This window comes from Astyanax mexicanus, chromosome 8 (assembly GCF_023375975.1).
Source record: "Astyanax mexicanus isolate ESR-SI-001 chromosome 8, AstMex3_surface, whole genome shotgun sequence".
NCBI classification, from domain to species: domain Eukaryota; kingdom Metazoa; phylum Chordata; class Actinopteri; order Characiformes; family Acestrorhamphidae; genus Astyanax; species Astyanax mexicanus.
This window is the reverse complement of record NC_064415.1, coordinates 5,499,192-5,524,969: the sequence shown is the minus strand read 5'-3', so window position 1 is coordinate 5,524,969 and position 25,778 is coordinate 5,499,192. Positions and strand designations below refer to the sequence as shown.

At 39.0% G+C, this 25,778-nt stretch overlaps 4 protein-coding genes and 1 long non-coding RNA gene across 10 annotated transcripts in view; 1 reads left to right on the top strand and 4 right to left on the bottom strand.

The window, feature by feature from the left end:
• Nucleotides 1-1,059: 1,059 nt before the first annotated feature.
• LOC125803774 (E3 ubiquitin-protein ligase TRIM39-like) lies at nucleotides 1,060-25,681 on the bottom strand. Of its 5 annotated transcripts, none has more exons than XM_049481965.1 (7): nucleotides 24,041-25,681; nucleotides 2,892-4,530; nucleotides 2,700-2,795; nucleotides 2,379-2,612; nucleotides 2,136-2,283; nucleotides 1,783-1,809; nucleotides 1,060-1,682 (listed from the first exon to the last, which is right to left on the bottom strand). In XM_049481965.1, exons 2-7 carry the CDS (start codon nucleotides 3,471-3,473, stop codon nucleotides 1,135-1,137), a joined length of 1,635 nt encoding a protein of 544 aa, XP_049337922.1. In that variant the 5' UTR covers nucleotides 3,474-4,530; nucleotides 24,041-25,681; the 3' UTR covers nucleotides 1,060-1,134. The 5 variants fall into 5 exon arrangements, with proteins under 5 accessions (XP_049337922.1, XP_049337925.1, XP_049337924.1 ...); XM_049481968.1 differs by lacking the exon at nucleotides 24,041-25,681 and adding an exon at nucleotides 16,357-16,604 and having other exon boundaries at nucleotides 2,892-3,479; XM_049481967.1 differs by lacking the exon at nucleotides 24,041-25,681 and adding an exon at nucleotides 9,681-9,770 and having other exon boundaries at nucleotides 2,892-3,479.
• LOC125803793 (uncharacterized) overlaps nucleotides 3,034-25,778 on the top strand; it is a 28,453-nt gene continuing 5,708 nt past the window's right edge. Inside the window, exon 1 of the long non-coding RNA XR_007440158.1 lies at nucleotides 3,034-3,101. This is a non-coding gene — a long non-coding RNA (uncharacterized LOC125803793). The remainder of the gene's footprint in view (nucleotides 3,102-25,778) is intronic.
• Nucleotides 4,884-9,728, bottom strand: LOC125803776 (E3 ubiquitin-protein ligase TRIM39-like). Its single transcript, XM_049481971.1, has 7 exons — nucleotides 9,616-9,728; nucleotides 7,965-8,489; nucleotides 7,773-7,868; nucleotides 7,452-7,685; nucleotides 7,209-7,356; nucleotides 6,856-6,882; nucleotides 4,884-6,755 (listed from the first exon to the last, which is right to left on the bottom strand). The coding sequence occupies exons 2-7, from the start codon at nucleotides 8,481-8,483 to the stop codon at nucleotides 6,208-6,210; spliced, it is 1,572 nt and encodes a 523-aa protein (XP_049337928.1). The 5' UTR covers nucleotides 8,484-8,489; nucleotides 9,616-9,728; the 3' UTR covers nucleotides 4,884-6,207.
• Nucleotides 10,908-16,136, bottom strand: LOC125803772 (E3 ubiquitin-protein ligase TRIM39-like). Its single transcript, XM_049481961.1, has 6 exons — nucleotides 15,525-16,136; nucleotides 13,417-13,512; nucleotides 13,095-13,328; nucleotides 12,852-12,999; nucleotides 12,629-12,655; nucleotides 10,908-11,459 (listed from the first exon to the last, which is right to left on the bottom strand). Exons 1-6 carry the CDS (start codon nucleotides 16,110-16,112, stop codon nucleotides 10,912-10,914), a joined length of 1,641 nt encoding a protein of 546 aa, XP_049337918.1. The 5' UTR covers nucleotides 16,113-16,136; the 3' UTR covers nucleotides 10,908-10,911.
• On the bottom strand, nucleotides 20,616-23,635 carry LOC125803773 (E3 ubiquitin-protein ligase TRIM39-like). Of its 2 annotated transcripts, none has more exons than XM_049481962.1 (6): nucleotides 22,506-23,635; nucleotides 22,314-22,409; nucleotides 21,993-22,226; nucleotides 21,750-21,897; nucleotides 21,650-21,676; nucleotides 20,616-21,549 (listed from the first exon to the last, which is right to left on the bottom strand). In XM_049481962.1, exons 1-6 carry the CDS (start codon nucleotides 23,091-23,093, stop codon nucleotides 21,005-21,007), a joined length of 1,638 nt encoding a protein of 545 aa, XP_049337919.1. In that variant the 5' UTR covers nucleotides 23,094-23,635; the 3' UTR covers nucleotides 20,616-21,004. The 2 variants fall into 2 exon arrangements, with proteins under 2 accessions (XP_049337919.1, XP_049337920.1); XM_049481963.1 differs by having other exon boundaries at nucleotides 22,329-22,409.

Genomic DNA, 25,778 nt, shown 5'->3' with positions numbered 1-25,778 from the left:
ACAGGATGTTGGCAACCTTAAACACAATAGTAATGTTAGCTAACATTATGGGGGAGAGAACTGACTGAGGTTAATGAAGAGCTAGCTAATATTTTTGGGGAGAGAACTGAAGTTAATGGAGAGCTAGCTAATATTTTTGGGGAGAGAACTGAAGTTAATGGAGAGCTAGATAATATTTTTGGGGAGAGAACTGAAGTTAATGGGGAGTTAGTTAATATTTTTGGCCAGACTTACATTTGTGGACATATGCTATGTTGGCTCTGTTCTGCATCACAAGGGAAGACATTTTAAAGAAAAAAGATAACAAATGGCAAACATTAGGTTTTAATTTCAGAAAATATAAAATTAAGAAATAATAATTAAGAAATTATGACTAAATTTTGGGTCTTAAATTATATTTATTTAGGTCTTAAAAATTAAAATTGCGCATTTAAAATGGCGCAAAAACTTATATAATGGTTGAGGGCGTGGCCTCAGTGTTGAAGGCTGTAAGAGCAAATTAGCTCTTTCTCTGCTACTGAGAGTGGCATTATGTTGGCTAAAAAATTATTCATTGAAAAATCAGAGATATTAACTGGCCCTAACTCACAGTAATAATTAGATCAAAGCTGTTAAATACACAATAAGCAGCTGTAAACCCAGTATTTTTATTAATTTAGTAAAAAATCACAGTATTGTAATGTGTTTAATAAGCAGTTATAAACTGAAGCTGTAAAAAAAAAATACGGTAAACAGCTGGCAACCCTGCTGCCAGTATTTTACTGTAATTTAAGAGAGATATTATTTTACAGTGTAAAGTTCAAAACATCATAATATCTAACTCATATTATGATTCAGGACTATTTCCTGTATATTGAAGTAGCTACTCTAGTAGTTACATAAACATTTTATATGAACAGCTGAATATGAAACCAAATTAAAGTAGAGTTATAATTCAGTAAACAGAGCTGCTTTAGAGTTTATCAACCTGTTAGATGTTTCTACAGTTCTGCCTAAATCTGATCTTCAAAAAAGTTCTAAAAGTAGATAAACAGAATTTAATCAAACAAATGATAAAAATATTAGTTTAGTCTTTTATTAATTGAGGAAAATTATCCAGTATTACATTCTCAAAGTAATATAAGAAAATAAATCTTATTTATAGTGTTGAACAGGAGTGATGATCAGTGGAGCTGAATTTTTTCCTTCATAATTAAGACAGGGGCAGAACACTGGATAGAGTTTCTCAGTGAAAGCCTGAGCAGTGAAAGAGTAGATATGAGATCTGACCTCAACATCATAGAAGGAGATCAGACCCTCCTCATAATCCACAAACACCCCCACCTTCCGGGGAGCCTGTTTCAACCAGAGGAGGACATGAGGAGATTCTCCAGGCTCATATTCAGTTTCATTCTTCAGTAATATTCTCCAGTATCCATTCTGAGGACTCATTGTAAACCTTTCCTTCCTGTTGCTGGACTCTCTGGTCACTCCTAATGTCCACTCAGTCTTCCCTCTGACCTGAACCTCATAGTAAAATCTCCCTGAGGAGAAACCCTCCTTTCCCAGAACACAGATATATGTATTAAATCTCTCTGGATTATCAGGGAGTTTCTGTTGTTTGTCTCCATGTTTAACTTGTTTTCCATCATCAGACAGGATGAGTTTAGGATGAGCTGTATCAGGATCCAGAGTCACGTCCACTGAGAGAGAAACACAGTTTAAACCCATTTTAATCAACATACTGTAAGAAATAGAGAATCATACAGACTGAATCATGTGATCAGTGAAAGCCCCACCCACCTGCATACTGCTGAATTCTCTTCAGTTCTGTTTGGAAGAAGATCAGAGAAGATCATTCACTATTTACTTCAGAAGATCCATTTAAGTTCATCAATGATCTGATCAGTATGAACCATGAACCAGCACCGGAATATTAACACTAAATCACACAGGACTGTCCTGAAAACACTAAACACTGGAAAACACTAAAATGTGCAGGACAGGTAAATTTCCTGGACCAGCTCGAACCGTCCAGAATTTAAGTGCAGTGTCTCCAAACATTTATAAAAACATAAAACTACATTTATTTTCTACAAAAACTGCCTCACAATCTCACTAAATAAGTAACTAATAAATACTTTCTGAACACTTACTGATCTCAGGAATCTTCTCCATCTCCTGTGTGAGACGTTTCTGAAGCTGAGGCAGAGCTCTCCTCAGACTCTCCACACTCAGAGGAGTGTTAACACTGACGTCAGTCCAGTTCTTGGTGTGTGGGGGTCTGCAGAGGGACGGGTAAATCTACAGTACAGCAGGAGAGAGGAGAAACCCCTCAGCATGGGCAGTGCTGTCCTGTGATGGACTGCATTACTATTGAGAAACAGAGGGACTCTGACCTGTAGGAGGTGGAGGTGGTCCTCAGTGTGGGAGATCTGCTCCAGCTCAGTGTCTCTCCTCTTTAGCTCAGTGATTTCCTGCTCCAGCTCTTTAATCAGCTCTTCAGCCTGCCTCTCTGCTGCTTTCTGCTTCTCCTCCATCACCTCCAGCAGCTCAGCCTGGCTTCTCTCAATGCAGCGCACCAGAGCCCTGAAGATCTCCACACTGTCTGCTTCCTCCTTCTCTCTGATTTTCTAATAGTAGACAACAATAAGAACAATAACACTGTTTAAAGAGCAGCTTTCATATTTAAAATGAGTTTAAACGTTTTAAAATCTCACTTTATTGAGTTCTACAGAGTGTTTGATCTCCTGGATCTTCTTCAGTCTCTCCTGGATCATCTGCTGAACTTCTGCCTGTGTCTTCTCCAGCTGAGTCTGTGATAAAGAGACACATTATGATCAGTTATTCTTAGGAAAAATAGGAGAATAGTAAAATTAGTGTTAATAATTCTCTGTCTAAACATCACTCACCTTCTTCTCTCCACTCTCCTCCTCTATAGGAACAGTGCTGTGAGTCCGGTGGTCTCCCTCAGTGCAGAACTGACACACACACGTCTGGTCGTCTCTACAGAACAGCTCCAGGGGTCTCTCATGTTTCTGGCAGATGTAGTCCTCCAGGTTCTCCACAGGATCCATCAGCTTGTGTTTTTTGAATGAGGCGATTAGGTGATGAGGATCCAGGTGAGTTTTACAGTAAGAGGCCATACAGATCAGACAGGACTTCAGAGCTGCACGTTTCTCATCACAACACAAATCACAGAAGACCTGAGATTGTACTGGTTTCTCTGGAGCTCTGCTGGACTTCTCCTGAACTGACTTCTTAAACTCAGAAGTCAGTCCAGAGATGAAGGTGTTCACACGGAGCTCAGGCCTTCTGGAGAATTCTTCTTTACAGACTGGACACTGGCAGTGTGAGCTGCTGTTCCAGCACTTCCTGAGACAGACCATGCAGAAGTTGTGTCCACATGGAGTAGAGACTGGATCAGTGAACACATCCAGACAGATGGAGCACTGGAGCTGATCTTCAGACAGGAGACTGCTGGAGGAAGCCATGACTGACTGAGGAGACACAGAGAAGCAGCATGAAGGTGATCTGAGGGCACAGAGATCATTTCAGAATAATTCTTAGTCAGTGAATGAAAACAGTTCCACACTTTTCACCATCAAACCCATCCAGCTGCTGATCATCTCCACATTCCAGCTGTTAAAGCTGAACTCTGAGACTGAACTAAAGTGAACAGCTTGAGCTGGAGAACAGAAGTGAGCGTCTTACAGCAGTTTAAACACCTTCATAAAAATGATGAAACTAGAAGAGCAGTGAATGTTAGAAATGAGCTGAACAGGAAGGATCTCCAGCAGAAACAGGAGGAAGATTAAGAGACATTACCAGCTTTACTTCTTCTCCCTCGTCCAGGTGTTTCTGCTCCTTCAGAGTTCACCTGTGGAGTTTACCTGACTGAAAGAGCTTCAAATGAGAGATTATGTCCTGCTGAAAGAAGGAGCTCAATTCTGTTTATCAAGCAGCTTCACTTAACTTTCGTTTCTCCTCAGTGACGTCACGAGGCCACGCCCACCACCTCATGAGGATAGGTTGATGTATCTCTATGATTTAACCAGCAGGTGGAGCCTGAACTTCACCAACTGATTTAAAGCAGTGTTACAGTATGCAGCTCTAATCAATATATTAAATAAATCAATAATCATTCATTATTTAGTAAATATATGTAGATAATTAAACACAACTGAATTAAAACAGTGTTACAGTATGCAGCTCTAATCAATATATCAAATAAATCAATAATCATTCATCATTTAGTAAATATATAAAGTTAATTAAACACAACCTAATTACAGCAGTTTTACAGCAGATACAGATAGAAAAATAAACTAAATTATCAGAGTTTATAAAGATAAATAATGAGCTCATCCTTTGTAAGAAGGTGTTTTATTGATAGTTCTTTGATTTAGCTTCTTTCTGTCATCTAGAAAATTAGAGATGTTTGCCATAATGTTGCTTAGTGGTTGCTATGGCAGATGCTGTGGTATCCCAGGTGGTTGCTTTATTGTTTTAGGTGGTTGCTCAGGTTTAGCCAAATGGTTGCTCTGGAACCTCATGTGGTTGCTGGGGGGTTGTATCATTATTGAAGGTAAGGGTGCACCAGTTTATTAACTCCATTTATTTGTATAAAATAAAAAAATTAAATAGCCTATTGCTAAAGAACAAAAGTAGCAGAGTTCATAATTCATTCATTCATTCATTGCTTAGGTGCATTTAATAATACTAATTTAATAGTCAAATTTATGTACTCAAGAATTAAAAGACCAGTTTTTGTTTTAAGTTTTGTCTTGCACTGTAAAATGTGTTTAATAAGGAAAATGTACTTAATTTATAATATTAAAGAGGAGTGAAGATCAGTGTAGCTGAATTTTTACCTTCATTATTGGAGAAGGATAGGAATATGAATAGTGTACACTGACCAGTGAAAGTGTAGATATGAGGTCTGAGCTGAAATAAGAGCTGCAAATGCTTTTTACTACGGTTTAAAACACTGCTGTGAGGATCTGATTGCATTCAGAAATACATGAATTAGTTTTCATCAACTGATTCCAAAGGTATTAGATGGAGCTCCATCATTCCAGAGAACACAGTTCCACTGTTCCACAGCTCAATACTGGGGTTTTATATCCCGCTAGTCCACACATGATATTGGGCATGGTGCTAATAGGTTCCTGCTTATACAGGAACTGGACAAGCTGTGTGTGTGCATTTGCACATATCTGGCAACAAGGTGTGCAACTTAAACTAAGATGTCCACAAATATTTGGACATACAGGCTTCGTTCACATTACAAGCCTTGATACCTGTATAAACGTCTCCTTCTTCACCACCAACAAAAAACCCTCATATTAGAGAGACGAGAGACTCGTAGCTTTATAAAGAGAAATGGATGAGTTAGCAGCTCAAATGTGGAGCATCTTTGGCTGGAGTGGAGATTAAACAGCTGCTCTGAAGTTCAGGCTCAGGTCCAGGAGGTGAAAAATGGCCAGGCAGTTTGCTTTTGCTGTTTTTGCAGCTATAGCTGCACAGCTGCACCAAGAGATGCAGTGTGGGTACAAGAGAGAAGCATGTAGCGCATGCATAAAAGCAAAAAGACGCACAAATTCAGATTTGGATACGTTTCCGATTTAGGACCACGTATAAAATTGACGTAAGTCTTGATTTGAAAAAAAAAAAAAGAAATAAAAATTGGCACATTCACACAGCCATGAAAAAAATCTGATTTGAGCCACATTGAGCCAAAAATCAGATTTGAGTCATTTCAGCTTGGTAATGTGAACGTAGCCTTACTGTACATCTGGGAGTGTATAATCATTTCAATCAATAGATATAAACAAATTAATGTTGATTATTTTTGCATACAAAATCAATTTCATTAATATATAACAACATTTCAGAAACAAAATAAAAAAAAACATTAAACAATCATAACACTATAAATATGTACAACCAAAAAAAGGGGCTTTAAAGTGATTTTAACAGTGAAATGACCTTAATTTCAACTAGTACAGACAGGTTAGTGTTCTTCTTATGATCATTGATAAATTTAATTAAATGGACCTGTAATAATCATTATTATATCTTTGTACAACTGAACTTAAGTGAACTTTTCCGGTGCCTAAATAATCTGATCATGTCAAAAAATAGAGAACCATTTATCTGATTATTGTGATGAAGCAGATTAAGTTATGCACTGCTGAGCCACAGTTAAATTGAAGAAAATAAACCTTATTTATAATGTTGAACAGGAGTGATGATCAGTGGAGCTGAATTTTTACCTCCATCAATGAAACAGGGGTTGAGTAATGGATAGAGTTTCTCAGTGAAAGACTGACCAGTGAAAGAGTAGATATGAGATCTGACCTCAACATCATAGAAGGAGACCAGACCCTCCTCATAATCCACAAACACCCCCACCTTCTGGGGAGCCTGTTTCAATGAGAGGAGAACAGGAAAAGATTCTGCAGCCAAATATCCAGTTTCATTCATCAGACACACAGTCCAGTATCCTTCCACAGGTTTGGGTGTAACCGCTCCCTTCCTGTTGCTGGACTCTCTGGTCACTCCTAAAGTCCACATAGTCTTCTCTCTGACCTGAACCTCATAGTAAAATCTCCCTGAGGAGAAACCCTCCTTTCCAAGAACACAGATATATGTATTAAATCTCTCTGGATTATCTGGGAGTTTCTGTTGTTTGTCTCCATGTTTAACTTGTTTTCCATCATCAGACAGGATGAGAAAAGGATGAGCTGTATCAGGATCCAGAGTCACGTCCACTGAGAGAGAAACACAGTTTAAACCCATTTTAATCAACATACTGTAAGAAATAGAGAATCATACAGACTGAATCATGTGATCAGTGAAAGCCCCACCCACCTGCATACTGCTGAATTCTCTTCAGTTCTGTTTAGAAGAAGATCAGAGAAGATCATTCACTTTTTACTACAGAAAATCCATTACAGTGTATCAATGATCTGATCAGTATGAACCATGAACCAGCACTGGAATATTAACACTAAATCACACAGGACTGTCCTGAAAACACTAAACAGTGGAAAACACTAAAATCTGCAGGACATTTAAATTTCCTGGACCAGCTCGAACCGTCCAGAATTTAAGTGCAGTGTCTCCAAACATTTATAAAAACATAAAACTAAATTTATTTTCTACAAAAAGCACCTCACAATCTCACTAAATAAGTAACTAATAAATACTTTCTGAACACTCACTGATCTCAGGAATCTTCTCCATCTCCTGTGTGAGATGTTCCTGAAGCTGAGACAGAGCTCTCCTCAGACTCTCCACACTCAGAGGAGTGTTAACACTGACGTCAGTCCAGTTCTTGGTGTGTGGGGGTCTGCAGAGGGACGGGTAAATCTACAGTACAGCAGGAGAGAGGAGAAACCCCTCAGCATGGGCAGTGCTGTCCTGTGATGGACTGCATTACTATTGAGAAACAGAGGGACTCTGACCTGTAGGAGGTGGAGGTGGTCCTCAGTGTGGGAGATCTGCTCCAGCTCAGTGTCTCTCCTCTTTAGCTCAGTGATTTCCTGCTCCAGCTCTTTAATCAGCTCTTCAGCCTGCCTCTCTGCTGCTTTCTGCTTCTCCTCCATCACCTCCAGCAGCTCAGCCTGGCTTCTCTCAATGCAGCGCACCAGAGCCCTGAAGATCTCCACACTGTCTGCTTCCTCCTTCTCTCTGATTTTCTAACAGGAGACAACAATAAGAACAATAACACTGTTTAAAGAGCAGCTTTCATATTTAAAATGAGTTTAAACGCTTTAAAATCTCACTTTATTGAGTTCTACAGAGTGTTTGATCTCCTGGATCTTCTTCAGTCTCTCCTGGATCATCTGCTGAACTTCTGCCTGTGTCTTCTCCAGCTGAGTCTGTGATAAAGAGACACATTATGATCAGTTATTCTTAGAAAAAATAGGAGAATAGTAAAATTAGTGTTAATAATTCTCTGTCTAAACATCTCTCACCTTCTTCTCTCCACTCTCCTCCTCTATAGGAACAGTGCTGTGAGTCCGGTGGTCTCTACAGAACAGCTCCAGGGGTCTCTCATGTTTCTGGCAGATGTAGTCCTCCAGGTTCTCCACAGGATCCATCAGCTTGTGTTTCTTTAATGAAGCGACTCTCTGATGTGAGTCCAGGTGAGTTTTACAGTAAGAGGCCATACAGATCAGACAGGACTTCAGAGCTGCACGTTTCTCATCACAGAAATCACAGAAGACCTGAGATTGTACTGGTTTCATTTGAACTGACTTTTGGAACTGAGCAGCCAGTCCAGAGATGAAGGTGTTTATAGACAGTTCAGGTCTTTGGGGGAATTTTCTCTTACAGAGTGGACACTGGCAGTGTGAGCTGCTGTTCCAGTACTCTCTGAGACAGACCATGCAGAAGTTGTGTCCACATGGAGTAGAGACTGGATCAGTGAACACATCCCAACATATAGAGCATCTTAACTCATCTTCAGACAGGAGACTGCTGGAGGAAGCCATGACTGACTGAGGAGACACAGAGAAGCAGCATGAAGGTGATCTGAGAGCACAGAGATCATTTCAGAGTAATTCTTAGTCAGTGAATGAAACCAGGGCTGGACTGGTAATCTGACGTACCGGGCAAATGCCCGGTGGGCCGACAGTCCTCAGGGGCCGATGCTGATTTCTTCCTTTTTTTGGCTAAGAGACCGGGGGCGACCCATTGGCCAATATTTAATATAGACAATGGACTGAACCAATCAGAATATAGAAAGAAAGCGGCCACACCCCTTCCTCTGCGTGGTTTAGCTCTGAGCACATGGGCGACTGGAAACAGTGCACTGGAGAGTGCACGCAGGGTCCGGCGCTCGTGCTGTCTCTCTCTCTGTTTCTCAATTCAATTCAATTCAATTCAAGGTGCTTTATTGGCATGCCAAATTGAGCTGCTACACTTGTGTTGCCAAAGCCTGAGTTACACAGTTTTAACAGTAAAGTAAAAGTGGAAGAATAACTGATTCAGAGATTAACAATTTGTGTAGTGTAGAACAGAACAGAACAGTTTCTACATTTTAAAACCATGCAAAAAAATAAAATGATAATAAATCAATAATAAAAAGGCATGATATAATTAATAAGTGTAGGTAATTAGACAAATTAACCACAATTGTGTGTGTGTGTGTATATCTCTCTCTCTCCCATTGCTCGCTTAATCGCGCGCGCTCTTTCTCTCTCTCTTACTGTCTCTCTTTTTTCTCGCTCTCTCCCTTTTTTCTCTGTCTCTCGCTCGCTCGCTCTCTCTGACTGTCTCTTTTTCTCGCGCGCTCTTTCTCTCTCTCGCTCGCTAAGGGGCTGGTCTAAACCAAAAATGCCAGGGCTGGATTTTTGGTCCCAGTCCAGCCCTGATGAAAACAGTTCCACACTTTTCACCATCAAAACCATCCAGCTGCTGATCATCTCCACATTCCAGCTGTTAAAGCTGAACTCTGGGACTGAACTAAAGTGAACAGCTTGAGCTGGAGAACAGAAGTGAGCGTCTTACAGCAGTTTAAACACCTTTATAAAAATGATGAATCTAGAAGAGCAGTGAATGTTAGAAATGAGCTGAACAGGAAGGATCTCCAGCAGAAACAGGAAGAAGATTAAGAGGCATTACCAGCTTCACTTCTTCTCCCTCGTCCAGGTGTTTCTGCTCCTTCAGAGTTCACCTGTGGAGTTTACCTGACTGAAAGAGCTTCAAATGAGAGATTATGTCCTGCTGAAAGAAGGAGCTCAATTCTGTTTATCAAGCAGCTTCGCTTAACTTTCGTTTCTCCTCAGTGACGTCACGGGGCCACGCCCACCACCTCATGAGGATGGGTTGATTCAACTCCATGTTTTAACCAGCAGGTGGAGCCTGAACTTCACCAACTGCATTAAAGCAATCAATCAATATATCAAATAAATCAATACTCATTCATCATTTAGTAAATATATGTAGAAAATTAAACACAACTGAATTAAAGCAGTGTTACAGTATGCAGCTCTAATCAATATATCAAATAAATCAATAATTATTCATCATTTAATAAATATATGTAGGTAATTAAACTTCATTAAAAACTTAAGTGGATCAGTTTTACAGTAGATTAAAATATTAAAGTTCTGCTGGTTTTCTGAGAATCTGATCTAATAAAAATCTCTTAATGGAATTAAACTAAATGATCAAAGTCTGGAGAGATAAATAATGAGCTCATCTTCTTTGTAAGAAGGTGTTTTATTGATAGTTTTGAAGAGTTTAGGTGTTTAGGTTTTATCCAGTAATGTTCTGGTGGAGATCTCTAGTCAGACTCTTGTCAGAACAGTTTGTAAAATGAAGTATTGATGAATTCAGTCACAGTTCAATCATTACTCTCTAAATAAACTCTCTGCTTCTTGTGTTCAGATCTCATTCTCTCAGTGTTGGTTCTACTGGTCGGTTCATGCTGGGAAAGTGTGTGCTAGATATAGACAGGGTTCTAGATAGGAAAACAGAGCAGGTTAGAAGTTCAGAGAGTGTACAGCAGATTATAATGTATCTTAATAGAATGGGACATTGTGTAAGAACTGGTTGTTAGAAGGTAAAAGGTCGATGATGGATGATGGATGTGATGATGGACAGCAGCATCTGGAGATGAGGTATCTTCTTCCCTGGTAATATGGATAGTTGCTCAGTTATTTCAGTGGAAAACTAAAGAAGATCATAGATGTTGAGGTGAGGAAGCTCTTAAAGACAATAGGGTTTAGGGAACAGAGGCCAAATTCAGAAGATGACAGGAGAAACATTGACAGAAGAATTGCTAAAATGACAAGAACATCTGTTGTAGGGAGTATATATTTATTCAATTGTTCATTCATCCACAGTTTTAATGGAAATCATGTTTTAGTTAAATAGAAAATGTCGAACATAGTAACTCATTTATTAACATTCAAATCATTTATAAAGCTGAACAGGAGTGATGATCAGTGGAGCTGAATTTATACCTCCATAATTAAACCTGGGGTTAAAGTATGGATAGAGTTTCTCAGTGAAAGACTGACCAGTGAAAGAGTAGATGTGAGATCTGACCTCAACATCATAGAAGGAGACCAGACCCTCCTCATAATCCACAAACACCCCCACCTTCTGGGGAGCCTGTTTCAACGAGAGGAGGACAGAGGGAGAATCCAGAGCTTTATACTTAGTCTCTTTCCTCAAATTTACATTCCAGTATCCATTCTGAGAATTGGCTCTGATCTTCCCCTTCCTGTTGCTGGACTCTCTGGTCACTCCTAATGTCCACTCAGTCTTCCCACTGACCTGAACCTCATAGTAAAATCTCCCTGAGGAGAAACCCTCCTTTCCCAGAACAATGGTACCATGATCAAATCTCTCTGGATTATCAGGGAGATCCTGTTCTTCATCTTCATCTCTCACTTGTTTTCCATCATCAGACAGGATGAGTTTAGGATTTGCTGTAGCAGGATCCAGAGTCACGTCCACTGAGAGAGAAACACAGTTTAAACCCATTTTAATCAACATACTGTAAGACAGTGGCCTCACACTTCAATTACGTGGAATAAATGGGGTCAAAAATTTCTTTTAGAAGTAAATCTGTCTGAAAAATGTTCCCCACATTGAGCATTTTACTATGCATGATCAAGGACATCACACAACATCTGAAATATGTCTATAGTTATAAGTTATAATGAATTTGTATAACTGAGGTCAGACGTTTCTTGTAGAAGATTTTGGCTTCCTTGCAGAAAATCTCTAAATCCTGACAGTTTCAAGAATTAGATGGTATTATGGTCTGTAAACTGACTAGGTCACTCCAGAATCTTACTTTACTTTTTCTTTAACCGTTTCTTTGTTACCTTGATTGTATGTTTTGGGTCATTGTCATGCTGAAGACCCTTTCAGATTCATTTTCAGTGTTCTGGCTGAGGCCAGTGTTCTGAGGCCAATGTTCTGGCTAGTATGAGCCTTCTTCAGCAGTGGGACTCCAGGATCTTAGTCCATTACAACAAAGTGTGTTACTAATGGTTTTCTTGGTGACTATGCTCCCAGCTCCCTTGAGATCATTAACAAGCTCATCCATTCTTCCTAACAATCATCCGTACTCTACAATATCTTGCATGGAGCTCCAGAGTGAGGGGATGGACTGGTACTTTGTATTTCTCCCCATTTCAATTTTTTTCACCAGCAGTGTTCTCCTTCTCATTAAGCTTCTTGTATATTGTATATAATGTACAGTCTTGTTTATTTTTGACAATGCTTTGGTCTTGCCCATGGTGGTCAATGGATTTAAATGGAAGAGATTGCTTTCTTCAAGGGACAGAACTAATTTTTAATTTACTAACCTGTGGGGGGGCAGATGTATTGCTATGTAGCAGAGGATCAAATACATATTTTTCATTTAATCAAATACAAAATGAATATATGTGTTTTATTGAATGTTTTTTACTGATTATTTGTTAATATTCTCTCTCCCCCTCTTTTTAAAGATAAAATATATCAAATCTCAGAAGAATATATATCATTAATAATTAGATCTAATTGCAGGACGTAAAAAGCCCCCTCACTGTGGGCTGGTAGTTTGAGATCCCTTCTGTAAGTAATAGATAAACATCAATTAATGAATCATGTGATCAGTGAAAGTCCCACCCACCTGCATATTGCTGAATTCTCTTCAGTTCTGTTTGGAAGAAGATCAGAGAAGATCATTCACTATTTACTACAGAAGTTCCAATTCAGTTTATGAACCAGCACTGGAATATTAACACTAAATCACACAGGACTGTCCTGAAAACACTAAACACTGGAAAAACTAAACACAGAAACTGATTTACCTCACCAGCTCACAAATAAGTCATTACTTTCTAAACACTTACTGATCTCAGGAATTTTCTCCATCTCCCGTGTGAGACGTTTCTGAAGCTGAGACAGAGCTCTCCTCAGACTCTCCACACTCAGAGGAGTGTTAACACTGACGTCAGTCCAGTTCTTGGTGTGTGGGGGTCTGCAGAGGGACGGGTAAATCTACAGTACAGCAGGAGAGAGGAGAAACCCCTCAGCATGGGCAGTGCTGTCCTGTGATGGACTGCATTACTATTGAGAAACAGAGGGACTCTGACCTGTAGGAGGTGGAGGTGGTCCTCAGTGTGGGAGATCTGCTCCAGCTCAGTGTCTCTCCTCTTTAGCTCAGTGATTTCCTGCTCCAGCTCTTTAATCAGCTCTTCAGCCTGCCTCTCTGCTGCTTTCTGCTTCTCCTCCATCACCTCCAGCAGCTCAGCCTGGCTTCTCTCAATGCAGCGCACCAGAGCCCTGAAGATCTCCACACTGTCTGCTTCCTCCTTCTCTCTGATTTTCTAACAGGAGAACAACAATAAGAACAATGAGAAGCTTTCATATTTAAAATTAAAATTTAAAATTAGTTTAAACGCTTTAAAATCTCACTTTATTGAGCTCTACAGAGTGTTTGATCTCCTCGATCTTCTTCAGTCGCTCCTGGATCATTTGCTGAACTTCTGCCTGTGTCTTTTCCAGCTGAATCTGTGATAAAGAGAAAAAAATTAATGTAATTACATGGATTAGGTGCACCTGATTGTCTGAAACAAAGTTCATGTGTTTGTGATATTGCATACCTTTGATCCGGTTATTTTTCGTATATTTTCGTTTTTACTCGCATGTCACTCAGCAGAATAAGCATAAAAGTTTATCCTCTGGTTCCTGTATTTGTGTTTATGATGGAGAATTCATTTACAGTTGCAGTAGATCATAAGTATCTACTTCCGTACTGCTGTGTGATGAGCGAGCACATTACGGGAATTCAGATTTTGGCCCGTGCTGGTTCTTTTTCTTAATCTTTATTGTTTAAAGGACGATGATAACACGCCTCAACTTTATGTGATTAGCCTACATTAGTGGCTATCTGAGAGTGTGAGAACAGGGGGATACACACCAGCCCCACAGAGAATGCTAACAGTAGTTTCTGTAATACACGTATATAGGATTATTAGGGTAACAGGATGACTCACTAAAGAAAGTAATCATGTACTACAACACTACAGTTATACTGAACACTCTGCTGCAAGACAGACCCAGGCCTTTTCTCAATACGGAGTACAAAAGTTTGGACTTGGTAAGTGCAACTAGCGAGTGCATACTCCCGAGGAGACAGGACTTTTATTCTGTAATTGGTAGCTTCAGGCAGTGGACTGGCATCATGTTGATGCTGGCTGGCAAGCTGGGGCATGTTTTCTCTATCTCTTCTACATGTATGGAGATGCTCTGTTCCTGATGTTCCCAGCCTGGGTCTCCACTGCCCGCTGTGTTGTACTCCGGCTCTGCAATCCTGCACTAATCAACATTAACACACTCAGAATCTGTTTCTTTATTTGCCATAGCTCTATATTATGTGCCCATCACATTTTACAATCATAAATTAGTACCTGTTACATTAGTTATAGCTCTGTTACTTAACTGTTCTTTGTTATTTGTTTGTACTGAGCGGGTCAACCAGAGTGGAATGGGTTCCTCTGAGTCTTGGCTCCTCCTAAGGTTTCTTCCTCTTAAAGGCAGTTTTTCTTGCCACTGTTTCACCACAATGCACAGTACACAGGTGTGGACCTGTTTTTCTCTGTAAAGCTCCTTTTGTTGTAAAAAAGCGCTATATAAATAAAACTAAATTGAATTAAACATACAGTAATATTATCCTGGACATCATCCTGGTGGCTGTTGACCTAAGGGGGTACAACAACCCATCGTGATGGAAGGTTTTCAGTGGGTAAGGTCTGGTTCACTTCCATTCAAACTGCCCACACACTCTTCACAGACTTTCTGGAGGCAGCTGAGGCTGTGCTCAACCTTTAGAACCTCTAGAGACGTGTTCAACAATCAACTGCATTTGGTGATGGAATGAGGGAGCATCGCTAATTTTCATTGGTTCTTTTCTGGCATTGAGAACCTGCTCTAATGCTGCTACTTCTTGTAGAGCTCTTGAGAATGCTCAAAAAGCTTTTTGTTGCTGCTATCTCAGCAGCTATCATGATAACACACCGCTCAATCTTCATCTCTCAGCACTGGGATTTGTCTGAAACAATGCTGTAGTAGACCATCAGTCTGCTTCAACAAATAACCACAAAGCTTCACCAGTAGCTTCACCAAATTCTCCAAGCCTTCTTTAAAATTTCTGCTCAGAAATTAGTCGCTGTTGCCAGCTGTCCACGAGCAGTGTTTGGCAAATATCTAAAAATGCACCAAACATGCAGAATAAAAAAATGAGCCATTCTCCTTGCTGGTACGAATCACTGCTACAATGTTGTCTATCCTGATGATGAGTGAGCTTTGCTTCAGCCACTGCTGCCACATTGCTATAATTTCCAATGGCTCTTCTTCAGCCAATTATCCAGTTTTTAGGTGGCAAATCCCATCAGATAAGGGGGCAGAAAATAGCTCTTTAACTTCCAGATTTCTGGCTGCTGTTGACTTTAATAATGAACTGCTCTGTTTCTTAAAGTCATTAATGACATGAAATAAAGACAACTGAACTCTGAAATACTCACCTTCCTCTCTCCACTCTCCTCCTCTATAGGAACAATGCTGTAAGTCCGGTGGTCTCCCTCAGTGCAGAACTGACAAACACACGTCTGGTCGTCTCTACAGAACAGCTCCAGGGGTCTCTCATGTTTCTGGCAGATGTAGTCCTCCAGGTTCTCCACAGGATCCATCAGCTTGTGTTTCTTTAATTTAGGAGTAGTTTTATGAAATGATAGATGAGTGTTACAGTAGGAGAGCCCACAGTCCAGACAGGACTTTACAGCCTCCAGCTTCTCCTCACTGCAGGAGTCACACTGAACCTTCTTAGATTTGGAGGAACGTTTCTCTGGAGCTCTGCTGGACTTCACCTGAACTGACTTCTTGAACTGAGCAGCCATTCCAGAGATGAAGGTGTTTATAGACAGTTCGGGTCTTTGGGGGAATTCTCTCTTACAGACTGGACACTGGCAGTGTGAGCTGCTGTTCCAGTACTTTCTGAGACAGACCATGCAGAAATTGTGTCCACATGGAGTAGAGACTGGATCAGTGAACACATCCAGACAGATAGAGCACTGGAGCTGATCTTCAGACAGGAGACTGCTGGAGGAAGCCATGATTGACTGAGGAGACACAGAGAAGCAGCGTGAAGGTGATCTGAGACTGAATTACATTAAAATTATCCATTAAAGTTTCTCCTGACTGATCAGCTGTTAAACTAAATGTAAATCTAATCATGTTAAAGAATTAATAATAATAAAAGTAGAATCTGATCTACAGAAAACAGCAGAAATGATGTGAAGTGAGTAAACTAGTTTCTCTGAAGCTCCTGATCTGGTTTTCTGCTTCTTCAGATCTTACCTGTGCTGTTTATCTGAGTGGAAAAGCTGCAGGTTTGAGCTTCTGTCCTGCTGAAAGGAGCTGGATTCTGTTTATTAAACAGCTTCGATTAACTTTCGTTTCTCCAGAGCGGAAAGTCAGGAAAGACACTCCCTCTTTTTCAGAACGAAGCTTTGCTGGATTTGCAGGTTTTAATCAGCAGGAGGCGGATTTTTACCATCTGAATTACAGCATCCCAACTCCAGCTTCTTCCTCAATAAATCAGAGCTGAACATAACTAAAGAATAAATTATAGAATAATGATAAATGCTCTATTTCAGGGGTATTTCATTAAAATTCAATAAGATCAAATTAGAGAAACTGTACACAAACCACACTGTACAAATCCCTGTTTAATGAACAACAGTAAGATACTGTCCTTTTTGTATTAAATATAGTATATACAGTAATTATTAACAATGATTTTGAAGATGTTGGGCAATAGTAAAGCTTTTTATAGTACAGAACAGTAGTTCCTGTCTTTAAAACCCGTTCAGGATTAGTCTTTCATGGTCTATCATCTACATCACTAAAATAAATTACAGTTTTAATGTGTGGGGAAATTTTGTACCGATTAACGGATTACATATCCCGATATAAATAATCAAAACTACATGATTAAATTTCTGCTATTTTTTAATGTGAGAACTGGCTGGTTTACTAAAGCTAATCCTTGTTTAGTAACACAACAGTAATGTTAGATAATGTTATGGGGGACAGAACTGAGGTTAGCGGAGAGCTAGCTAATATTTTTGGGGAGAGAACTGGAGTTAATGGAAAGCTAGCTAATATTATGGGGGAGAGAACTGAAGTTAATGGAGAGCTAGCTAATATTTTAGGGTAGATAACTGAAGTTTGCGGAGAGCTAGCTAATATTTTTGGGGAGAGAACTGAAGTTAACAGAGAGCTAACTAATATTTTGGGGAGAGAACTGAAGTTAATGGAGAGCTAGCTAATATTTTTGGGGAGAGAACTGAAGTTAACAGAGAGCTAACTAATATTTTAGGGAGAGAACTGAAGTTAACGAAGAGCTAGTTAATATTATGGGGAGAGAACTGAAGTTAGCGGAGAGCTAGATAACATTTCTGGGGAGAGAATTATTTTTGGAGAGAGAACTGAAGTTAACGGAGAGCTAGCTAATATTTTTGGGGAGAGAACTGAAGTTAATAGAGAGCTAGCTAATATTTTGGGGAGAGAACTGAAGTTAATGGAGAGCTAGCTAATATTTTGGGGAGAGAACTGAAGTTAATAGAGAGCTAGCTAATATTTTGGGGAGAGAACTGAAGTTAATGGAGAACTAGCTAATATTTTTGGAGAGAGAACTGAAGTTAATGGAGAGCTAGCTAATATTTTTGGAGAGAGAACTGAAGTTAACGAAGAGCTAGTTAATATTATGGGGAGAGAACTGAAGTTAGCGGAGAGCTAGATAACATTTCTGGGGAGAGAATTATTTTTGGAGAGAGAACTGAAGTTAACGGAGAGCTAGCTAATATTTTTGGGGAGAGAACTGAAGTTAAAGGAGAGCTAGCTAATATTTTTGGGGAGAGAACTGAAGTTAAAGGAGAGCTAGCTAATATTTTTGGGGAGAGAACTGAAGTTAAAGGAGAGCTAGCTAATATCTTTGGGGAGAGAACTGAAGTTAGCGGAGAGCTAGCTAATATTTTTGGGGAGAGAACTGAAGTTAAAGGAGAGGTAGCTAATATTTTTGGGGAGAGAACTGAAGTTAAAGGAGAGCTAGCTAATATTTTTGGGGAGAGAACTGAAGTTATTGGAGAGCTAGCTAATATCTTCGGGGAGAGAACTGAAGTTAGCGGAGAGCTAGTTAATATTATGGGGAGAGAACTGAAGTTAATGGAGAGCTAGTTAATATTTTTTGGGGAGAGAACTAAAGTTAGCAGAGAGCTAACTAACATTATGGGGAGAGAACTGAAGTTAATGGAGAGCTAGCTAATATTTCGGGGGAGAGAATTTAAGTTAATGGAGAGCTAGCTAATATTTTGGGGGAGAGAACTGAAGTTAGCGGAGAGCTAGCTAATATTTTGGGGGAGAGAACTCTAGTTAGTGGAGAGCTAGCTGATTTTTTTTTGGAAGAGAACTGAAGTTAGCGGAGAGCTAGCTAATATTTTTGGGGAGAGAACTGAAGTTAACGGAGAGCTAGCTAATATTTTTGGGGAGAGAACTGAAGTTAATGGAGAGCTAGCTAATATTTTTGGGGAGAGAACTGAAGTTAATGGAGAGCTAGCTAATATTTTTGGGGAGAGAACTGAAGTTAATGGAGAGCTAGCTAATATTTTTGGGGAGAGAACTGAAGTTAGCGGAAAGCTAGCTAATATTTTTGGGGAGAGAACTGAAGTTAAAGGAGAGCTAGCTAATATTTTTGGGGAGAGAACTGAATTTAAAGGAGAGCTAGCTAATGTTATGGGGAATCTACTGCAAGGTTAAAGTAAGTGTTAACTAAGACTATACTCTTTTTTGCTTCCTACATGCAATTTAGTGTGCTGTTTAACATAATGCAAATTACATATGCTATGTTGGCTCTGTTCTGCCTCACAAGGGAAGACATTTTAAAGAAAAAAAGATAACAAATGGCAAATATTAGGTTTTGATTTCCAAAAATATGAAATTAAGAAATAATAATTAAGAAATTATGACAAAATCTTTGGGTCTTAAAAAGCATTAAAATTGACTTTTAAAGTAACACAAGAACACTGTCTTATATAATGGTTGAGGGCGTGGTCTCAGTGTTGAAGGCTGTAAGAGCAAATTAGCTCTTTCTCTGCTGCTGAGAGTGGCATTATGTTGGCTAAATGTCACAGTATCCTCGCACACACTAATGTAGAATTATGCATTGCAAAATGTGACATTTGTTAATGCTTGAGTCATTAAAATTAGAGATATTAACTGGCCCTAACTCACAGTAATAATTAGATCAACAACTCTGTTAAATACATAATAAGAAACTGTAAATCAATGTTTAAAACAGCTGTAAACCCAGTATTTGTATTAATTTAGTAGGAAATCACAGTATTGTAATGTGTTTAATAAGCAGTTATAAACTGAAGCTGTAAAAATATATGGTAAACAGCTGGAAACACTGCTGCCAGTATTTTACTGTAATGTAAGAGAGATATTATTTTACAGTGTAAAGTTCAAAACATCATAATATCTAACTCATATTATGATTCAGGGCTATTTCCTGTATATTAAAGTAGATACTGTAGTGGTTATATGAACATTTTTTATGAACAGCTGAATATGAAATCAAATTAAAGTTCAGTTATAATTCAGTAAACAGAGCTGCTTTAGAGTTTATCAACCTGTTAGATGTTTCTACAGTTCTGCATAAATCTAATCTTAAACAAAGTTCTAAAAGTAGATAAACAGAATTAAATGAAACTACTGATAGAAATATTAGTATTTTATTAATTGAGGAAAATGATCCAGTATTACATATCTGATTGTAGCTGGTCTGTGTACTCCAGCTTCTCTCTTCTGTCTGATTTGTGAGTAAAATTAAACTCTGGACTTTAGACTCAGCTTCAGTCTGTGGTAGATCACGTTTCACACCCACAGTTCAGCTGTTCACTTTTACAACTACAGTTCTATAATAATTATTAATATCAGATTCATAAAACCTGCAGTAGAACACTGAGGAACTCCACAACCCCAGTAGTTTCTGCATTAGAATTTACAGCTGAATAATTACCCAGGGTTCAGTGGGGTGACAGCAGGTCTCAGTATGGGGTAGTTGAAAGTAGTTTGAAAGTTGAAGTTTTATAATAAGTTGAACAGACTTATTGGTCTATTGTTATGTAGCTTCACTCTAAAACCGTTTGAAGCAGCTTTAGTTTTAGGAGTAAAAGTGAAACTAAACTTGTTCTTGTTGTCATTTTAAAAACTGGACCTGATCTGAATATAACATGCACTGAACTACTGCAGAGTTTGATATCTAGTCTTTATTGGGTTAAAATCCTACAGAGGTACACAAGAGACTCTGAAGAGCTATAGCTCAGCAGTACCCAAAAATAATAAGAATTAAGAAAAAGATATTAAAAGTTAAATGTAAAAATACATCTAAGCACATCAACCTTATAAATATATACATACAAATATATTTATATTAGCTCACTGGTGCACTGTAGTGTGTGTGTATATATATATATATATATATATATATATATATATATATATATATATATATATATATATATAATTTAATACACCACATACCTGCAGATCTTACAGTTTATTCAGGAATAATTTAATACAGAAAATAAAAGGTACAACACCCCCACCTAGTGCACAAAGAGTGATTCTGTAATACAACAGAACAAAACCAGTGAAGACAGAATTCATTATTGTGTATTTTGCTGATTTCTGTGAACAAGATAAACAAGTTTAGAGAAACACACGTTCACAGTGGAGCTAAAGTGAATAACAGACAATGATCTTTCTAAGAGATATAAAGAGAATATTTGGGTATGAATTGTTAATCAATATTCATTTGTTAAACATAATCTGATTGAATTTATCCAGAAATCTAACTGTAGTTTACAATTTCTGACACAACAAATTAGTTTCTGTTAGAGTAAATAAACACTGCTCCCCAAATTAATATAAACAATAAACCTCATTCATAAAGTTGAACAGGAGTGATGATCAGTGGAGCTGAATTTTTACCTCCATCATTGAGCTCAGGACTGAAGTATGGATAGAGTTTCTCAGTGAAAGACTGACCAGTGAAAGAGTAGATATGAGATCTGACCTCAACATCATAGAAGGAGACCAGACCCTCCTCATAATCCACAAACACCCCCACCTTCTGGGGAGCCTGTTTCAACGAGAGGAGGTCAGGAGGAGAATCAAAAGCTTTATATTCAGTTTTATTCAGACACACAGTCCAGTATCCATCCACAGGACTCAGTGTAATCTCTCCCTTCCTGTTGCTGGACTCTCTGGTCACTCCTAATTCCCACTCGGTCTTCCCACTGACCTGAACCTCATAGTAAAATCTCCCTGAGGAGAAACCCTCCTTTCCCAGAACACAGACACAAAGATCAAATCTCTCTGGATTATCAGGGAGTTTCTGTTCTTCATCTTCATCTCTCACTTGTTTTCCATCTTCAGACAGGATGAGAAAAGGATGAGCTGTATCAGGATTCAGAGTCACGTCCACTGAGAGAGAAACACAGTTTAAACCCATTTTAATCAACATACTGTAAGAAATAGAGAATCATACAGACTGAATCATGTGATCAGTGAAAGCCCCACCCACCTGCATACTGCTGAATTCTCTTCAGTTCTGTTTAGAAAAGAATAAAGACTATTAGACTCTGAATTCAGGATTATTAAAAACCTGAACAGTAAACACTTACCACTCTCATCAATCTTCTGCATCTCCCGTGTGAGACGTTTCTGAAGCTGAGACAGAGCTCTCCTCAGACTCTCCACACTCAGAGGAGTATTAACACTGACGTCAGTCCAGTTCTTGGTGTGTGGGGGTCTGCAGAGGGACGGGTAAATCTACAGTACAGCAGGAGAGAGGAGAAACCCCTCAGCATGGGCAGTGCTGTCCTGTGATGGACTGCATTACTATTGAGAAACAGAGGGACTCTGACCTGTAGGAGGTGGAGGTGGTCCTCAGTGTGGGAGATCTGCTCCAGCTCAGTGTCTCTCCTCTTTAGCTCAGTGATTTCCTGCTCCAGCTCTTTAATCAGCTCTTCAGCCTGCCTCTCTGCTGCTTTCTGCTTCTCCTCCATCACCTCCAGCAGCTCAGCCTGGCTTCTCTCAATGCAGCGCACCAGAGCCCTGAAGATCTCCACACTGTCTGCTTCCTCCTTCTCTCTGATTTTCTAACAGGAGACAACAATAAGAACAATAACACTGTTTAAAGAGCAGCTTTCATATTTAAAATGAGTTTAAACGCTTTAAAATCTCACTTTATTGAGTTCTACAGAGTGTTTGATCTCCTTGATCTTCTTCAGTCTCTCCTGGATCATCTGCTGAACCTCTGTCTGTGTCTTCTCCAGCTGAGTCTGTGATAAAGAGACACATTATGATCAGTTATTCTTAGGAAAAATAGGAGAATAGTAAAATTAGTGTTTATAATTCTCTGTCTAAACATCTCTCACCTTCTTCTCTCCACTCTCCTCCTCTATAGGAACAGTGCTGTGAGTCCGGTGGTCTCCCTCAGTGCAGAACTGACACACACACGTCTGGTCGTCTCTACAGAACAGCTCCAGGGGTCTCTCATGTTTCTGGCAGATGTAGTCCTCCAGGTTCTCCACAGGATCTATCAGCTTGTGTTTCTTTAATTTAGGTGTAGTTTTATGAAGTGATAGATGAGCGTTACAGTAGGAGAGCCCACAGTCCAGACAGGACTTTACAGCCTCCAGCTTCTCCTCACAGCAGGAGTCACACTGAACCTTCTTAGATTTGGAGGAACGTTTCTCTGGAGCTCTGCTGGACTTCTCCTGAACTGACTTCTTGAACTCAGAAGCCAGTCCAGAGATGAAGGTGTTTATAGACAGTTCAGGTCTTTGGGGGAATTCTCTCTTACAGACTGGACACTGGCAGTGTGAGCTGCTGTTCCAGCACTTTCTGAGACAGACCATGCAGAAGTTGTGTCCACATGGAGTAGAGACTGGATCAGTGAACACATCCAGACAGATAGAGCACTGGAGCTGATCTTCAGACAGGAGACTGCTGGAGGAAGCCATGACTGACTGAGGAGACACAGAGAAGCAGCATGAAGGTGATCTGAGAGCACAGAGATCATTTCAGAATACTTCTTAGTCAGTGAATGAAAACAGTTCCACACTTTTCACCATCAAACCCATCCAGCTGCTGATCATCTCCACATTCCAGCTGTTAAAGCTGAACTCTGGGACTGAACTAAAGTGAACAGCTTGAGCTGGAGAACAGAAGTGAGCGTCTTACAGCAGTTTAAACACCTTCATAAAAATGATGAAACTAGAAGAGCAGTGAATGTTAGAAATGAGCTGAATAGGAAGGATCTCCAGCAGAAACAGGAGGAAGATTAAGAGACATTACCAGCTTTACTTCTTCTCCCTTCTTCTCCCTCCCTCGAGTTTACCTGTGGAGTTTACCTGACTGAAAGAGCTTCAAATGAGAGATTATGTCCTGCTGAAAGAAGGAGCTCAATTCTGTTTATCAAGCAGCTTCACTTAACTTTCGTTTCTCCTCAGTGACGTCACGAGGCCACGCCCACCACCTCATGAGGATAGGTTGATGTATCTCTATGATTTAACCAGCAGGTGGAGCCTGAACTTCACCAACTGATTTAAAGCAGTGTTACAGTATGCAGCTCTAATCAATATATTAAATAAATCAATAATCATTCATCATTTAGTAAATATATAAAGTTAATTAAACACAACCTAATTACAGCAGTTTTACAGCAGATACAGATAGAAAAATAAACTAAATTATCAGAGTTTATAAAGATAAATAATGAGCTCATCCTTTGTAAGAAGGTGTTTTATTGATAGTTCTTTGATTTAGTTTCTTTCTGTCATCTAGAAAATTAGAGATGTTTGCCATAATGTTGCTTAGTGGTTCCTATGGCCGATGCTGTGGTATCCCAGGTGGTTGCTTTAGTGTTTTAGGCGGTTGCTCAGGTTTAGCCAAATGGTTGCTCTGGAACCTCATGTGGTTGGTGGGGGTTTGTATCATTATTGAAGGTAAGGGTGCACCCGTTTATTAACTCCATTTATTTGTATAAAATAAAAAATTAAATAGCCTATTGCTAAAGAACAAAAGTAGCAGAGTTCATAATTCATTCATTCATTCATTGCTTAGGTGCATTTAATAATACTAATTTAATAGTCAAATTTATGTACTCAAGAATTAAAAGACCAGTTTTTGTTTTAAGTTTTGTCTTGCACTGTAAAATGTGTTTAATAAGGAAAATGTACTTAATTTATAATATTAAAGAGGAGTGAAGATCAGTGTAGCTGAATTTTTACCTTCATTATTGGAGAAGGGGTAGAAATATGAATAGTGTACACTGACCAGTGAAAGTGTAGATATGAGGTCTGAGCTGAAATAAGAGCTGCAAATGCTTTTTACTACGGTTTAAAACACTGCTGTGAGGATCTGATTGCATTCAGAAATACATGCATTAGTTTTCATCAACTGATTCCAAAGGTATTAGATGGAGCTCCATCATTCCAGAGAACACAGTTCCACTGTTCCACAGCTCAATACTGGGGTTTTATATCCCGCTAGTCCACACATGACATTGGGCATGGTGCTAATAGGTTCCTGCTTATACAGGAACTGGACAAGCTGTGTGTGTGCATTTGCACATATCTGGCAACAAGGTGTGCAACTTAAACTAAGATGTCCACAAATATTTGGACATACAGGCTTCGTTCACATTACAAGCCTTGATACCTGTATAAACGTCTCCTTCTTCACCACCAACAAAAAACCCTCATATTAGAGAGACGAGAGACTCGTAGCTTTATAAAGAGAAATGGATGAGTTAGCAGCTCATATGTGGAGCATCTTTTGGTGGAGTGGAGATTAAACAGCTGCTCTGACGTTCATGCTCAGGTCAAGGAGGAGAAAAAAGGCCAGGTGGTTTGCTTTTGCTGTTTTTGTAGCTATAGCTGCACAGCTGCACCAAGAGATGCAGTGTGGGTACGAGAGAGAAGCACGTAGCGCATGCATAAAAGCAAAAAGACACACAAATTCAGATTTGGATACATATCCGATTTATAAAAGTGACTTAAATCTGATTTGAAAAAAAAAAAAAGAAATAAAAATTGGCACGTTCACACAGCCATGAAAAAAATCAGATTTGAGCCACGTTGAGCCAAAAATCAGATTTGAGTCATTTCAGCTTGGTAATGTGAACGTAGCCTTACTGTACATCTAAGAGTGTATAATCATTTCAATCAATAGATATAAACAAATTAATGTTGATTATTTTTGCATGCAAAATCAATTTCATTAATATATAACAATATTTCAGAAACAAAATGAAAAAAAAAAACACAATAAACAATCATAACAATATAAATATATACAACCAACCTTTTTAACGTGGTTTTAACAGTCATATGACCTTAATTTCAACTAGTACAGACAGGTTATAGTGTTCTTCTTATGATCATTGATTAATTTAATTAAATGGACCTGTAATAATCATTATTATATCTTTGTACAACTGACCTTAAGCAAACTTTTCCAGTGCCTAAATAATCCTTTATATATGTATTCAGTTGGCACTTTCTTTATTCAGTGATTGATTCATTTATTTATGTTTTGTATTCGGTTTAAAGTGAAGAGCAGCTAACATCCTCTGATCAATATAGAGAACCATTTATCTATTTATTGTGATGAAGAAGATGAAGTTATGCACTGCTGAGCCACAG